The 15,633-nt window shown below is 42.4% G+C and overlaps 1 protein-coding gene across 4 annotated transcripts in view; it reads left to right on the top strand.

Moving 5' to 3' along the window:
- Positions 1-15,633, top strand: part of PHACTR2 (phosphatase and actin regulator 2) — a 367,207-nt gene that overhangs the window by 306,479 nt on the left and 45,095 nt on the right. For all 4 annotated transcript variants that reach the window (XR_005778428.1, XM_040429244.1, XM_040429243.1 and 1 more), the window contains exon 2: positions 9,555-9,722. Coding sequence is in view for 3 of the 4 variants with exons in the window: in XM_040429244.1 (XP_040285178.1) it covers positions 9,555-9,722 (168 nt within the window). In the remaining variant the exon portion in view is untranslated. The remainder of the gene's footprint in view (positions 1-9,554; positions 9,723-15,633) is intronic.

The raw sequence follows: 15,633 nt of genomic DNA, 5'->3' as shown, positions 1-15,633 counted from the left end.
GTAGATCTCTAGCCTCATGGAAATGCATCTAAGCAAATGAACAAATGACAAACACTGTGACTTTGCATTGCAGTTTTTGTTCTTTAGGTGAGATCAGATGTACTGTTTGGGGGATTTCTACATTTTGTAAGCACTTCTGCTTTTGTTCTCACTGTTTCTTCCTATCATGATCGCCTCCCCAGGGGAAACGTTACCATGGAACCTTTCATTTTGATTTCTGTTTTGGTCTGAAAATGGTCTGGGCTTTTGAGAAATGTTTATTCAGCTGCATATTGTCCCATGTGACTGAGATAAACACATGCTTACTGTATTTTATTTATTTTTCTTCTGTTTTTCACAAAGGGACTTTATTTTATTTTGGGGGGGGGGGGGGGGACTTAAACGAACAGCATATTCTGTTTGGTAATTTCATTGCACATTTCAATATATTCAATAGTCTAGAGATAGCATATACAGTCAGGTCCATAAATATTGGGACATCAACACAATTCTAACATTTTTGGCTCTATACACCACCACAATGGGTTTCAAACCAAACAAACAAGATGTGCTTTAACTGCAGACTGTCAGCTTTAATTTGAGGGTATTTACATCCAAATCAGGTGAATGGTGTAGGAATTACAACAGTTTGCATATGTGCCTCCCACTTGTTAAGGGACCAAAAGTAATGGGACAGAATAATAATCATAAATCAAACTTTCACTTTTTAATACTTGGTTGCAAATCCTTTGCAGTCAATTACAGCCTGAAGTCTGGAACGCATGGACATCACCAGACGCTGGATTTCATCCCTGGTGATGCTCTGCCAGGCCTCTACTGCATCTGACTTCTGTTCCTGCTTGTTCTTGGGGCTTTTTCCCTTCAGTTTTGTCTTCAGCAAGTGAAATGCATGCTTAATCGGATTCAGGTCAGGTGATTGACTTGGCCATTGTATACCATTCCACTTCTTTCCCTTAAAAAACTCCTTGGTTGCTTTTCCAGTATGCTTTGGGTCATTGTCCATCTGCACTGTGAAGCGCTGTCCAATAAATTCTGAAGCATTTGGCTGAATATGAGCAGATAATATTGCCCGAAACATTTCAGAATTCATCCTGCTGCTTTTGTCAGCAGTCACATCATCAATAAATACAAGAGAACCAGTTCCATTGGCAGCCATACATGACCATGCCATGACGCTACCACCACCATGCTTCACTGATTGAGGTGGTATGGTTAGGATCATGAGCAGTTCCTTTCCTTCTCCATACTCTTCTCTTCTCATCACTCTGGTACAAGTTGATCTTGGTCTCATCAGGATGTTGTACCATTACTGTGAAGGCTTTTTTAGATGTCGTTTGGCAAACTCTAATCTGGCCTTCCTGTTTTTGAGGCTCACCAATGGTTTACATCTTGTGGTGAACCCTCTGTATTCACTGTGGTGAAGTGACACACATACACCTACCTCCTGGAGAGTGTTCTTGATCTGGTCAACTGTTGTGAAGGGTGTTTTCTTCACCAGGGAAAGAATTCTTCGGTCATCCACCACAGTAGTTTTCCGTGGTCTTCCGGGTCTTTTGGTGTTGCTGAGCTCACCGGTGCGTTCCTTCTTTTTAAGAATGTTCCAAACAGTTGTTTTGGCCATGCCTAATGGTTTTGCTATCTCTCTGATGGGTTTGTTTAGTTTTTTCAGCCTAATGATGGCTTGCTTCACTGATAGTGACAGCTCTTTGGATCTCATCTTGAGAGTTGACAGCAACAGATTCCAAATGCAAATAGCACACTTGAAATGAACTCTGGACCTTTTATCTGCTCATTTTAATTGGGATAATGAGGGCATAACATACACCTGGCCATGGAACTGCTGAGAAGCCAATTGTCCCATTACTTTTGGTCCCTTAACAAGTGGGAGGCACATATGCAAACTGTAATTCCTACACCTTTCACCTGATTTGGATTTAAATGCCCTCAAATTAAAGCTGACAGTCTGCAGTTAACCCCTTAAAGGGACACTGACAGGGCCAAAAAGCATATTAAGGTATATATATGACCGTACAGGTCTTATAAAGTGTATAAGAATCATGTAAGTATCCCCCCTGTCCACCTTATAACTACAGTAATGTGAAGTTTTATAACCTGCTGGAATCAGGTTCAATCTGCCCAAGGGGCGGTGTTTCACCTCAGCTTGCGCCCAGCCAGCCTCGCCACAACTGCCGTTTGAAGCGCCGCCCAGCTCATCAATATTCACTTCGCTGGGCGGCTACTAGTGTCCCCGGCTATCTTCAGCGCATGCGCCCGGCACCCTCACTGGCCGGGATCGCATCGCGCCTGCGCACAGTCTCATTCTCAGAGGCAGCCTCTGAGAATGAGACTGTGCGCAGGCGCGATGCGATCCCGGCCAGTTGTGGCGAGGCTGGCTGGGCGCAAGCTGAGGTGAAACACCGCCCCTTGGGCAGATTGAACCTGATTCCAGCAGGTTATAAAACTTCACATTACTGTAGTTATAAGGTGGACAGGGGGGATACTTACATGATTCTTATACACTTTATAAGACCTGTACGGTCATATATATACCTTAATATGCTTTTTGGCCCTGTCAGTGTCCCTTTAAGGACTCAGCCCTATTTCACCTTAAAGGGAGTCTGTCACCAGATTGTGACCTTATAGACCGCTTACATAGCGCTCTAGCATAGCAGTCTATGATTCTAATGGTACCTTTGATGTTTTCTTGTGAAGTTTCCCCAAGGCAAAAACTGACTTTTATTCATATGTAAATTAGGGCTCGCAAGTGCCCAGGGCGGCGTTCACCTCGGTGCCCAGGCTGTTCTGCCTCTTTTCGTCATATCCCCGCCCCAGCCTCTTCCTCTGCCCGCCCCGCTCTTCCTTTGCGTCCTCCTTCTCTGCAGCGAGATCCCACGCCTGCGCTATCCATTGCTTGGCCGGGGCATGCGCACTGCGATGCCCATTGTGGGCACGGCATCGCAGTAGCTACTGCGCATGGGCTGGCCAACGGCGAGAAACAGTGTCGAGGAGGCGGACCAGAGACACCCACAATGGGCATCGCAGTGCGCATGCCCCGGCCAAGCAATGGATAGCGCAGGCGCGGGATCTCGCTGCAGAGAAGGAGGACGCAAGAGGTCGCCCTGGGCACTTGCGAGCCCTAATTTACATATGAATAAAAGTCTGTTTTTGCCTTGGGGGAACTTCACAAGAAAACATCAAAGGTACCATTAGAATCATAGACTGCTATGCTAGAGCGCTATGTAAGCGGTCTATAAGGTCACAATCTGGTGACAGACTCCCTTTAAGGACTTGGCCATTTTTTGCAAATCTGACCAGTGTCACTTTGTGTGAATAACTTTAAAACGCCTTTACTTACCCAGGCCGTTCTGAGATTTTTTGTCACATATTGTACTTCATGACACTGCTAAAATTGGGTCAAAAAAGTAAATTTTTTTGCATTATAATTGTGATGACTTTACATTCCCCATATGTCTACTTCATGTTTGTATCATTTTGGGAATGCCATTTTATTTTTTGGGGATGTTACATAACTTAGAAGTTTAGAAGCAAATTTTGAAATTTTTCAGAAGTTTTCCAAATCCCACTTTTTATGGACCAGTCCAGGTCTGAAGTCACTTTGTGAGGCTTACGTAATAGAAACCACCCAAAAATGACCCCATTTTAGAAACTACACCCCTCAAGGTATTCAAAACTGATTTTACAAACTTTGTTAACCCTTTAGGTCTTCCACAAGACTTCATGGCAAATGGACATAAAATTTAAGAATTTCGATTTTATTTTTTATTTTTTTGGAAAATTTTCCAGTATAATCCATTTTTTCCAGGAACAAAGCAAGGGTTAACTGCCAAACAAAACTCAATATGGGTTGCCCTGATTCTGTAGTTTGCAGAAACACCCATATGGTTTTTGCAAGGCAGATTTTGCAGGACTGGTTTTGTTTATACCATGTCCCATTTCAAGCCCCCCGCATTGCACCCCTAGAATAGAAATTCCAAAAAAGTGACTCCATCTAAGAAAGTACACCCCTCAAGGTATTCAAAACTGGGTTTACAAACGTTGTTAACCCTTTAGGTGTTCCACAAGAGTTAATGGCAGATGGAGAAACAATTTTTGAATTCCTATTTTTTGGAAAATGTTCCATTTTAACCCTTACTTTATTACTGGAAAAAATGGGTTAACAGCCAAACAAAACTCAATATGGGTTGCCCTGATTCTGTAGTTTGCAGAAACACGACATATGTGGTTGTAAACTACTATTTGGCTAAACGGCAGGACATAAAAGAAGGGGAACGCCATATGGTTTTTGGAAGGCAGATTTTGCTGTACTGGTTTATTTACACCATGTACCCTTTCAAGCCCCCTGCTGCACCCCTAGAGTAGAAACTCCATAAAAGTGACCCCATCTAGGAAACTACGGGATAAGGTGGTTGTTGTTTTGGGACTATTTTAGGGTAAATATGATTTTTGGTTGCTCTATATTACACTTTTTTGAGGCAAGGTAACAAAAAAATTTAATTCTAAAATTGTTTCTACATTCGCTATTAAGTTTTGTGGAACACCTAAAGGGTTAACAAAGTTTGTAAAGTAACTTTTGAATACCTTGAGGGGTGTAGTTTCTTAGATGGGGTCACTTTTTTGGAGTTTCTAGTCTAGGCTACATCAGGGGGGCTTCTAATGGGACATGGTGTAAACCAGTCTATCAAAATCTGCCTTCCAGAAACCATATGGCGTTCCCTTCGTTCTATGCCCTGGCGTGTGGCTGTATAGCCATTTACGACCACATATGGGGTGTTTCTGCAAACTGCAGAATCAGGGTAATAAATATTTAGTTTTGTTTGGCTGTTAACCCTTGCTTTATTACCGGAAAAAAAGTGGCAGCACTCCTGGGTGGGTCTAGGGCAGTGATGTCGAACCTTTTAGAGAGTGCCCAAACTGCAACCCAAAACCCACTTATTTATCGTAAAGTGCCAACACGGCAATTTAACCTGAATACTATAGTTCAATATAGTATATATTCCATGTACTTTATCATTTATCTATTAAAGCCTGGCTACATTCAGTGCGCTGCCTGTGCTGTTCATAGTGCGCCCTGCGCTGATGAATGGCAGGAAAAGTCTAAGGCATATTGGTACACCATAGACTTTTTTCGCAGTGCGGGTGCCCACAGAGAGGGCTCTGAGTGCCGCCTCTGGCACCCGTGCCATAGGTTCGCCATCACTGGTCTAGGGTCTCACAGCTAAGTGCTGTGGACCCTAACCACCAGAAACAATAAATCAGATAACAATAAATCAGACTCTCCCTTCTATCCCTGCCTAATCGTGCCTCTCCCTCACTGACCCTAACCTACCTGGAGGGTGATGGGTGCAGGAGGGTGATGGGTGCCAACGGGGGGGGGGATCACAGAGCTGGTGCAGAACGGTGCAGAAGCAGCAGCAGGAAGAGGAGGGGAGAGAGGAGCGCCGGGAGTTTGAATCTCCCGCCTCTCTCCCTGCACCAATCAGCACCAAGGACAGCACCGCCAGCACCAAGGACAGCACCGCCGCCCCCAAATTCTCGGACTGTGATTGGTGGTGTGTAATCACACCACCGATCACCGTCCTTTTCTGGTTCATCGGGTCACCGGAGACCCGAATGGACCAGAAACACAGCAAACCGCAGGTCTGAAATGACCTGCGGTTCACTGTGCTCTCAGTCACAGTGAAGGGGCAGGGAAGGGGGAGCAGTTATCTTGACTTGAAGCAAGGAGGCCGCTGCCTCCATGACTTCAAGCATGTGTGGAGAAGCGCGCCGGGCAGGGATAAAACAAAGTTTTCAGTACTTTTGCTGCATCTGCCTTCAGTAAGAAATGCATCATCAGAAACACACTGCTGGCTACATGCAGGTACTGCTGGCGTTTCGGTGTCCATCTGACGAAACTGAGCCAAACGGATCCGTTCTGACATACAATGTAAGTCAATGGGGACAGATCCATTTTCTATTGCACAATAGAAAACAGATCTGTCCTCCGCTGACTTTAAATGGTGTTCAAGACGGATCAGTCTTGGCTATGTTAAAGATAATACAAACAGATCCGTTCTGAACGGATGCAGATGTTCGTATTATCTGAACGGATCCGTCTGTGCAGATCCATGACTGATCCGCATTAAACGCGAGTGTGAAAGTAGCCTAAGTCTCCCACCTGTCTAGAGTTAGCAGCTTATGTTAAGTATAGTATTTTGTAATATTTGTTTTACTGTATATGTATTGCTTTTTTTTCTGTTTTTTTTTTTTTTTTCTAGTTTTTTCAGTTGGCTTTTACCTTATAGAAAAAACATCTCACACTGATACCCAAAAGTAGTTAAAGAGAAGCTATTACTAAGATAACATTATCTGTTTCAATTTAAACATTTCTAGCCCCCAGAAAAATGAATCTTGATCTAAATATAACTATTAAAAAATGGAAAAAATAAATAAATGCTTAATAGGGTGTGCACACATTATGTAAATGATCAGACTCACTGCAGGAATTGGGTTCAGGTTTCATGGCAAGGAGCTTATATTGTGCCTAGTGCCTTCCTGTAATCCCCCTGGTCCTATACAGTGTAAAGTCACTAGATCTTACGGCTCTAAGGCCTCACTCAGATCGCAAACAGACCTATTCATTTCTGTGAGTCCACAAAAAAATAAAATAAAAAGACATTACACAGATGGCACTGTCCGCATCCATGAGGCCAGGCAACAAATTATAGAAACCGCCATATTCTTGTCTATTGTGTGGACAAGTATAGGCTTTTTTTTTACAGTGGGTCCCTTGAAAATTGCAGCATGCACACAGGCTGCATCTGACTGCAGATCCACAATTTGCTGCAAAACGGATACAGTCGTGTGCAAGAGGCTAAAAAGGTGGCTGCTGTAGTGTCCAACCAAGAGACCACTACAGCTTTCACTTAGAGCAGTGAATCCAGCACTGGGATGAGATAGAAAACTTACAAGAGGCAACAGCAGCATCTTTGTGTGTCTGGGCCTTTGTCTTATTCCTCCTTTTCCTGCCCTCTCCATAAACTTCTGAGGACAGTATGTGACCAGATTCCACATTGATCTGATAAATTGTCTTGTCTCTCAAGATGAATTTTTGCTGTGAATTGGAAATAAATGATCATAAGTTAAAATAGTGTTTAATAAGATATATTACAAATTTTCTTATAGTTACTTGTACTACTGATTTATGCAGAGTTTGTTGAAAAGTACAGCATCTACTTTTAGGGCTGTAACTACACACTCAATTTTTTTTTTATATATTTTTTTTAACCTAATACAGGACCAAAATACAGAAATATTAGTTTTTCCTTTTTATACTTTTTTTTCTTCCTTATTAATCCACTCTTAGCTTTGCTAAACAAAAAAAAACTGCATCAAAATCTGCATGTGTGATTGAGATATCCATGGGTTACAAAAGGCAATGTAGATGAGAAATGACCGTAATTAAAATCTTTTATTTTGGTTTGGGGGGGAGTGCAAGTATTTGGAATGAATATATATATATAATATATATATATATATATAATACCACAAATAATGCAGCAGCACAGTCAGATGTGGAGCTCTGGGTGCAAGAAATCCTCACAGAGGCTGGCTTGTCCTCCAAGATATATATTCAAAGAATGAAGAGGCAGCACTTCCAGTTGTTAGGTGATAGGGTGACGACCCCAAACTTTATTCCAGCTACGTTTCTGCCTTCTCAATGAGGCCTTTGACAAAGGCCTCATTGAGAAGGCAGAAACGTAGCTGGAATAAAGTTTGGGGTCGTCACCCTATCACCTAACAACTGGAAGTGCTGCCTCTTCATTCTTTGAAAATATATATATATATATATATATATATATATATATATATATATACTGCTCAAAAAAATAAAGGGAACACTTAAACAACACAATGTAACTCCAAGTCAATCACACTTCTGTGAAATCAAACTGTCCACTTAGGAAGCAACACTGAGTGACAATCAATTTCACATGCTGTTGTGCAAATGGGATAGACAACAGGTGGAAATTATAGGGAATTAGCAAGACACCCCCAATAAAGGAGTGGTTCTGCAGGTGGTGAGCACAGACCACTTCTCAGTTCCTATGCTTCCTGGCTGATGTTTTGGTCACTTTTGAATGCTGGCGGTGCTTTCACTCTAGTGGTAGCATGAGACGGAGTCTACAACCCACACAAGTGGCTCAGGTAGTGCAGCTTATCCAGGATGGCACATCAATGCGAGCTGTGGCAAGAAGGTTTGCTGTGTCTGTCAGCGTAGTGTCCAGAGCATGGAGGCGCTACCAGGAGACAGGCCAGTACATCAGGAGACGTGGAGGAGGCCAACAACCCAGCAGCAGGACCGCTACCTCCGCCTTTGTGCAAGGAGAAACAGGAGGAGCACTGCCAGAGCCCTGCAAAATGACCTCCAGCAGGCCACAAATGTGCATGTGTCTGCTCAAATGGTCAGAAACAGACTCCATGAGGGTGATATGAGGGCCCAACGTCCACAGGTGGGGGTTGTGCTTACAGCCCAACACCGTGCAGGACGTTTGGCATTTGCCAGAGAACACCAAGTTTGGCAAATTCGCCACTGGCGCCCTGTGCTCTTCACAGATGAAAGCAGGTTCACACTGAGCACATGTGACAGACGTGACAGAGTCTGGAGACGCCGTGGAGAGCGTTCTGCTGCCTGCAACATCTTCCAGCATGACCGGTTTGGCATTGGGTCAGTAATGGTGTTGGGTGGCATTTCAGACCCCTTGTGAGACCATATGCTGGTGCAGTTGGCCCTGGGTTCCTCCTAATGCAAGACAATGCTAGACCTCATGTGGCTGGAGTGTGTCAGCAGTTCCTGCAAGACGAAGGCATTGATGCTATGGACTGGCCCGCCCGTTCCCCAGACCTGAATCCAATTGAGCACATCTGGGACATCATGTCTCGCTCTATCCACCAACGTCACGTTGCACCACAGACTGTCCAGGAGTTGGCAGATGCTTTAGTCCAGGTCTGGGAGGAGATCCCTCATGAGACCGTCCGCCACCTCATCAGGAGCATGCACAGGCATTGTAGGGAGGTCATACAGGCACGTGGAGGCCACACACACTACTGAGCCTCATTTTGACTTGTTTTAAGGACATTACATCAAAGTTGGATCAGCCTGTAGTGTGTTTTTCCACTTTAATTTTGAGTGTGACTCCAAATCCAGACCTCCATGGGTTGGAAATTTGATTTCCATTTTTAATTTTTGTGTGATTTTGTTGTCAGCACATTCAACTATTTAAAGAACAAAGTATTTCAGAAGAATATTTAATTAACTCAGATCTAGGATGTGTTATTTTTGTGTTCCCTTTATTTTTTTGAGCAGTGTGTGTGTGTGTGTATATGTGTATATATATATATATATATATATATATATATATATATATGTGTGTGTGTGTATGTACACCTGTCTTATTTCTTATGTTAAGACCTGATTCTTTTAGCCTTATTGTATGATGTTTATCTTTAATACATATAAGCTCTAATAAAAAAAATCTTTTTTTTTTTTACAGTTGATGGTTTGGACAAAACTTCGGTCGCAAACTGTGATGCTCCAAACACAGGCAACCAATCACCTCCTCTGAAGAGAAAAGGAAGGCTTTCATCCATAGGCAAAATTTTCAAGCCATGGAAATGGAGAAAGAAGAAGGCTAGTGAAAAATTTTGTGAGACCTCAGCAGGTAAGGGTTATGTTTTTTGACGTTTTTTGACTGTCTGCAACCTTTATTGGGGGCAATAACATTGTATCACATATTTTATCCAGTAAATCATAGATGGACAAAATGGTATAGACGTTAAGATTTAACTTTAAAGGATAACTGTCACATTTAGTCCCTAATTTCAATTTTCATATATGTAGTTACTAATAACATGATATTCCAGAATCAGTTACTATTAGACTGACTTACCCCATATTTAGTAAGATTCAGCCCTTAGCAACCAGTCTGCATAAAACTGCAATTTCACTATTCAGTTAAGATGGCCGCCACTGCCCTCACCTGGAGGCTAATCCTGCCTGCCCTCCCTAGCCAGTAACAATAGCCCCCCAAAAGTGTCAGTATCCAGAGCCCTCCCCCCTAAAGGGTTAATCTCCTGCAGCACAAAGGGGTCCTCTTACCACATGTTGCTCTCATTTATACACTGAGCAGACAGCAGATCTCCCTTCCCTGGTCTGCGCTGCTTCAACTCCGCATCCTCCAGCTCTGCTGAGTGAGGGAGCGTCTGCCAAGCGCAGGACAGGGAGAAGTGCACACAGCCCAGGCACTGTTATCAGCTGCTGGGGAGGACCTGGCTTTAATCATTTACTTACAGTCCCTACATGTGACCCTGCACACTGCGTGCTCCGTCCTTCAACAGATAGACGGACCATGCCTAGCAACCCTATTTTAAGCACAGGTAAAAGTAGGCAGTACAGGGAACAAAAATGTGGAATTAAGGGGTAATTGAATACACAGTGAAAAGTTGAAATAGGGCCACCAAGGTGATATTAATCACCACAATCCAATACTCCAAAAAATACGACAGTTATCCTTTAAGTGTTGCCTGGGGGATGTGTGGTACAGTACCGGGAAATGTACTGTAGGTTTATATGCAAAGAAGATTAAAGAGTAAAAGACCTTTCTTTTTTGTTTAAAATCTTTTTTTCAGGAAGTTAATACATTTTCATTGAGTATGTTTAATTTGATGTGCCCTTTCATTCAGTCATAACATTACTAAGTACTGTACTGTCAAAACCAGTGCTTATGTTGAAGGAACACCTTTCTTGAACTATGCAAAAATGCTTCATTTACTTTCAGTGACACATATCTTGCTTGGTTTGGGATGTTAACCTTTAAAATGTAACATTACTGAATGTAAAGCACAATGTACTATTAAGGCTCCATTCACACGTCCGTAATAATGGGTCTGCATCTGTTCCGCAAATTGCGGAACGGGTGTGGACCCATTCATTCTCTATGGGGACGAAATGGCCCCTCTGTATAATATATAATGGCCCCCTTGTATAACTATTCTACTGCTTTATAGGCTTCAGGCCTGGCCTGAAGCTTATGAGGCAGAACGGAGGGGATGGGAGCCATGGGCTTCCATCACCCTCATTATGCTGCCTGGCGCCCCCTACAATTTGGCGCCCGGGGCAACGGCCCCCCTGCCCCAACCCCCCTCAACTTCAACTACTTTGCATTCAAACACAGCTAAGGCTATTTTCACACTTGCGTTCTTTGCGGATCCGTCATGGATCTCCAAAAACGCTTCCGTTACAATAATACAACCGCATGCATCCATCATGAATGGATCCGGTTGTATTATGGCTTCTATAGCCAAGATGGATCCGTCTTGAACACCATTGAAAGTCAATGGGGGACGGATCCGTTTTCAATTGTGCCAGGTTGTGTCAGAGAAAATGGATCCGTCCCCATTGACTTACATTTTGTGCCAGAACAGATCTGTTTGACTCCGCTTCGTCAGACAGACAGCAAAACGCTGCAGGCAGCGTTTTGGTGTCAGCCTCCAGAGCGGAATGGTGACTGAACGGAGGCAAACTGATGCATTCTGAGCGGATCCTTTTCCATTCGGAATGCATTAGGGCTTTTGAGAGCCCTGAACGGATCTCACAAATGGAAAGCCAAAACGCTAGTGTGAAAGTAGCCTAAGTGATACTTTTAGCTTTCACTATTGTGGATACGGAGAGCTAAAGGATAAACTATTAATTAAGATTTAATATAAGCAGTACAGCGCTTAAGAAAGGTTTTAAAAAAAATGATGAAATAACAGTGGTGTACACATAACACAAAGCAGTTATAGAAATACAAAGAGTTTAAATACAAGAATAACAGACTACTTACTACTTGCAAAGCTGGGTTGCATCTCACGAGTCTGAGTCTTAAGAACCCCAAAGGAGACATTTATAAATTATGCTAAGAAGCAGTAGATCAATGCATGGCATGTGGATGTGCGATCCGTGTCATTTTTCTACCGATTTTTGTAAAATAAGGTTGCATCGGGTATTGAACTATCGATACCCAATCGATACTTTTGTACCCGGATCGATGCGATACCGGGATTTGCCAATTACCGATACTAGGCTGCACTACTGCGCAGCCTAGTATCAGAGAACATGGCGCGCGCCCCTCTCAGCACGCTCCATGTTCTCCTCAGCCTCCCTCCCACTGTGCCGTTGCTGCTGCTGCCACCAGTGAGAAAAGAGAGGGGAGGAGGAGGGGAGGGACTGTGGCCCAATAAAGAAAATACTGAGGTGGGGGGGGGGCACACTGCGCCACCAATGAAGATAACTAACCCATTAATTCAAATATAGGCGGCGGGTGCCGGCGGTATCACATAGTCTTAGAGGCTGGCCGCAGGCACCCGTCGCCTATATTTGAATTAATGGGTTAGTTATCCTCATTGGTGGCTCATCCCCCTCCCCCAACCCCCCTAGTATTATAATCATTGGTGGCAGTGGCCACAGGGTCCCCTCCTCCCTTCCTCATTGGAGGCAGTGGCAGCTTCCGATCGGAGCCCTAGCAGTGAAATCACGGGGCTCTGTTCTGTTACAATGGCAGCCAGGACGCTACTGCCAAAGCACAGGGTAACAGGGACAGTGTAAAGTCCTTTTCAGCCTAATAGATCCACCAAAAAAATCCAGATTCAGCCATGTTGATTTCTTTCTCAGTTACTGCACTCACCGTATGGAATAAATATTATTTAGAAATTTATTGTTTATTTTTAATGTGGTTAAGTACGGACCATTTACATTTTTATATTTTTTTTTTACTTTTTTAAAGCTTTTTGTTTTATTTTTTAATTTTTTTTTTAAAGTCTCGCTAGAGGACTTGAACATGTGATTATCTGATCGTGTCTCCCATAAACTGTAATGAATTACCATTGCAGCTTATGGGAGATTCATTATTTATTACCGCTCATCTTCTGAACAGGTGCCATGTTTAAACCCTGGACTTCCACTGTTATATGTATAGCGGTCGTACTTAAGCGCTTAACAGTGCAAAATGATCAGATATGAAGGGGTCAGATTTGATATGTTACCTTTCTGACTGTAAAGTTGGAAAACAAATCACCTTCCACACCTCCTTTTTATAGTATTCCAGAACATTTTTGCAAATAGAAAAATTTAAGCAGTCCCCAAATAACTGTATCTTAGAATCATCAAAGAGGATTATTTAATGCCCAAATACAATACAGTGCCCCAAAAGTGCAATACCCAAAGAACAGTTCCCAACTCATAGTGCCATGCAGTACAAACAGAATATGGTCATGTACAACCCCATTTTCAAAAAAGTTGGGAGGCTGTGTAAAATGTAAATAAATGTGAATAAAAACAGAATGCAATGATTTTCAAATCTCATAGACCTATATTTTATTCACAATAGATCGTATAACACATCTCAGGTTTTGAAAGTGAGACATTTTATCTTTGCATAAAAAATTTACTCCTTTAGAAATTGATGGCAGCAACGCATCTCAAAAAAGTTGGGACAAGGGCAACAAAAAGCTGGAAAAGTCAGTGGTACTAATAAAAAAACAGCTGGAGGAGCAATTTGTTACTATGTCACATGACTGGATATAAAAAGAGCATGTTAGAGAGGCAAAGCCCCTCAGAAGCAAAGATGGGCAGAGGTTCACCGAAAACCGCATCTAAAAATTGTGGATTAATTTCAGAAGCAACTAAAGGACTCTGGGAACTGCTGCATCAATGGGAGGATACAACCATGAGTGTCCCACTTACCATTGTTTTATCTGGTTATATTGTGGTAAACAATACAATTTAGACCAAATGGCGGATAAATGCTAAATCATTTGTCAAGTGAATATAATACTAACATCCGTATGGCTACATTTTGGTGAACAGTGCAGAACACAGTTCACCATGCAAATTAAAGCTGTATCATACAAAGAATAAGCCATAAGGTAACCCGATCCTGAAATGCCATAGTCTTCTCTGGGCCAAAGCTTATTTAAAATGGACTGAGGCAGAATGGAAAACTGTTCTGTGAAATTCTTCTTGGAAACCACGTATGCTGTGCCCTGCAGACTCCAGAGCAGAGGGACCACCCAGCTTATTATCAGCGCAAAGTTCAAAAGCCTGCATCTCTGATGTTAGGGGCTTGCATTAGTGCCTATGGATTGGGCAGCTTAGGGTACTTTCACACTAGCGTTAAAGTTTTCTGGTATTGAGTTCCGTCACAGGGGCTCAATACTGGAAAAAAACGCTTCAGTTTCATCTTCATGCATTCTGAATGGAAAGAAATCCATTTAGTATGCATCAGGATATCTTCCGTTCCGTCCCTTTTACGGTATTTGGCCGGAGAAAATATTGCAACATGCTGCAGTATTTTCTCCAGACAAAATTCCGAAACACTTGCCGGAATGCCGGATCCGACATTAATTTCCATTGAAATGTATTAATGCTGGATCCGGTACCAAGGGTTCAGGAAAAACGGATCCGGTTTTCCGGAGACCTTTTAAAAATGTGAAAAAAAAAAAATACCGGATCCGCTTTTCTGGATGACACTGGAGAGACGAATCCGGTATTTCAATGCATTTGTCAGACGGATCCGGATCTGGAAGCAAATGATCTCCGTTTTGCATACGGATTTCCGGATCCGTTGCCGGAACTGCCTCCCGGATTCTTCTAACGCTAGTGTGAAAGTACCCTTACACATCTGGAAAGGCACTATCAATGCTGAACAGTATAAAGAGGTTTTAGAACAATATATGTTCCCATCCAGACAAGGTCTCTGTCAGGAAAGACAATGCTAAACTACCGTACTTACTGCATCCATCACAACCGCATGGCTTCACAGAAGAAGAGTTTCGAGTGCAAAACTGGCCTTTCACCAATAGAAAACATTTGGTGCATCATGAAATAAAAAATCCAGCAAAGAAGTCCCAGGACTGTTGAGCAGCTAGAATCTCCACATTTCCCAGACGTTTACAGACTTTTGGTAAAAGAGGGGATGCTACAGTATTCTGCACAGTATTTTAGCTTGGGGGCTTCTCTGCTTATGTATAAGGTTCTCTGGCTTTATAACTCTCCCTATTCATTTAGTTATATGGTATCAATTTAATCTGTAGCTGTAGACAGGCACACTTCATTTGGAGAAATCCAGAAAGATCTTATCCATACCATTCAAATATCTCATTTATTAATTATTTATAACACAGTATAAAAAATAAAAATGTATAATAATAAAAATGGTGTATATAAATTGCAATTCATTAAATGTATTGCACAACAGACTACTTATTTCTCTTCACTTCCCTCACCATGTGCGGACTAATGAAGGGAGTGAGTTGAAACAATCATAGATGTTTATGTGATTATTTATATCTTATTGTGCAAATATTTCCTATTAAAATAACTCCTTTATAAACATAGCACGTTAGTCTTTTCATCTTCATTCATATACTTATTCAGTAAATAAATGTCTTTGATTATTGCCCTTGCATGCCAGTCCAAAAATTCTAAACCGTTACCATATATGTTAGTTCCTCACTAAGCAGAAAGTTCTCATGAATAATCTGTAGCAGTTTGTATCGATCTGCTTATGGTAACGTATTGCGCTAATGTTGCTG

This window comes from Bufo bufo, chromosome 4 (genome assembly GCF_905171765.1).
Source record: "Bufo bufo chromosome 4, aBufBuf1.1, whole genome shotgun sequence".
NCBI lineage: Eukaryota > Metazoa > Chordata > Amphibia > Anura > Bufonidae > Bufo > Bufo bufo.
Note: the sequence above shows the minus strand (reverse complement) of the source record. Positions and strands in the feature narration are given on the sequence as shown.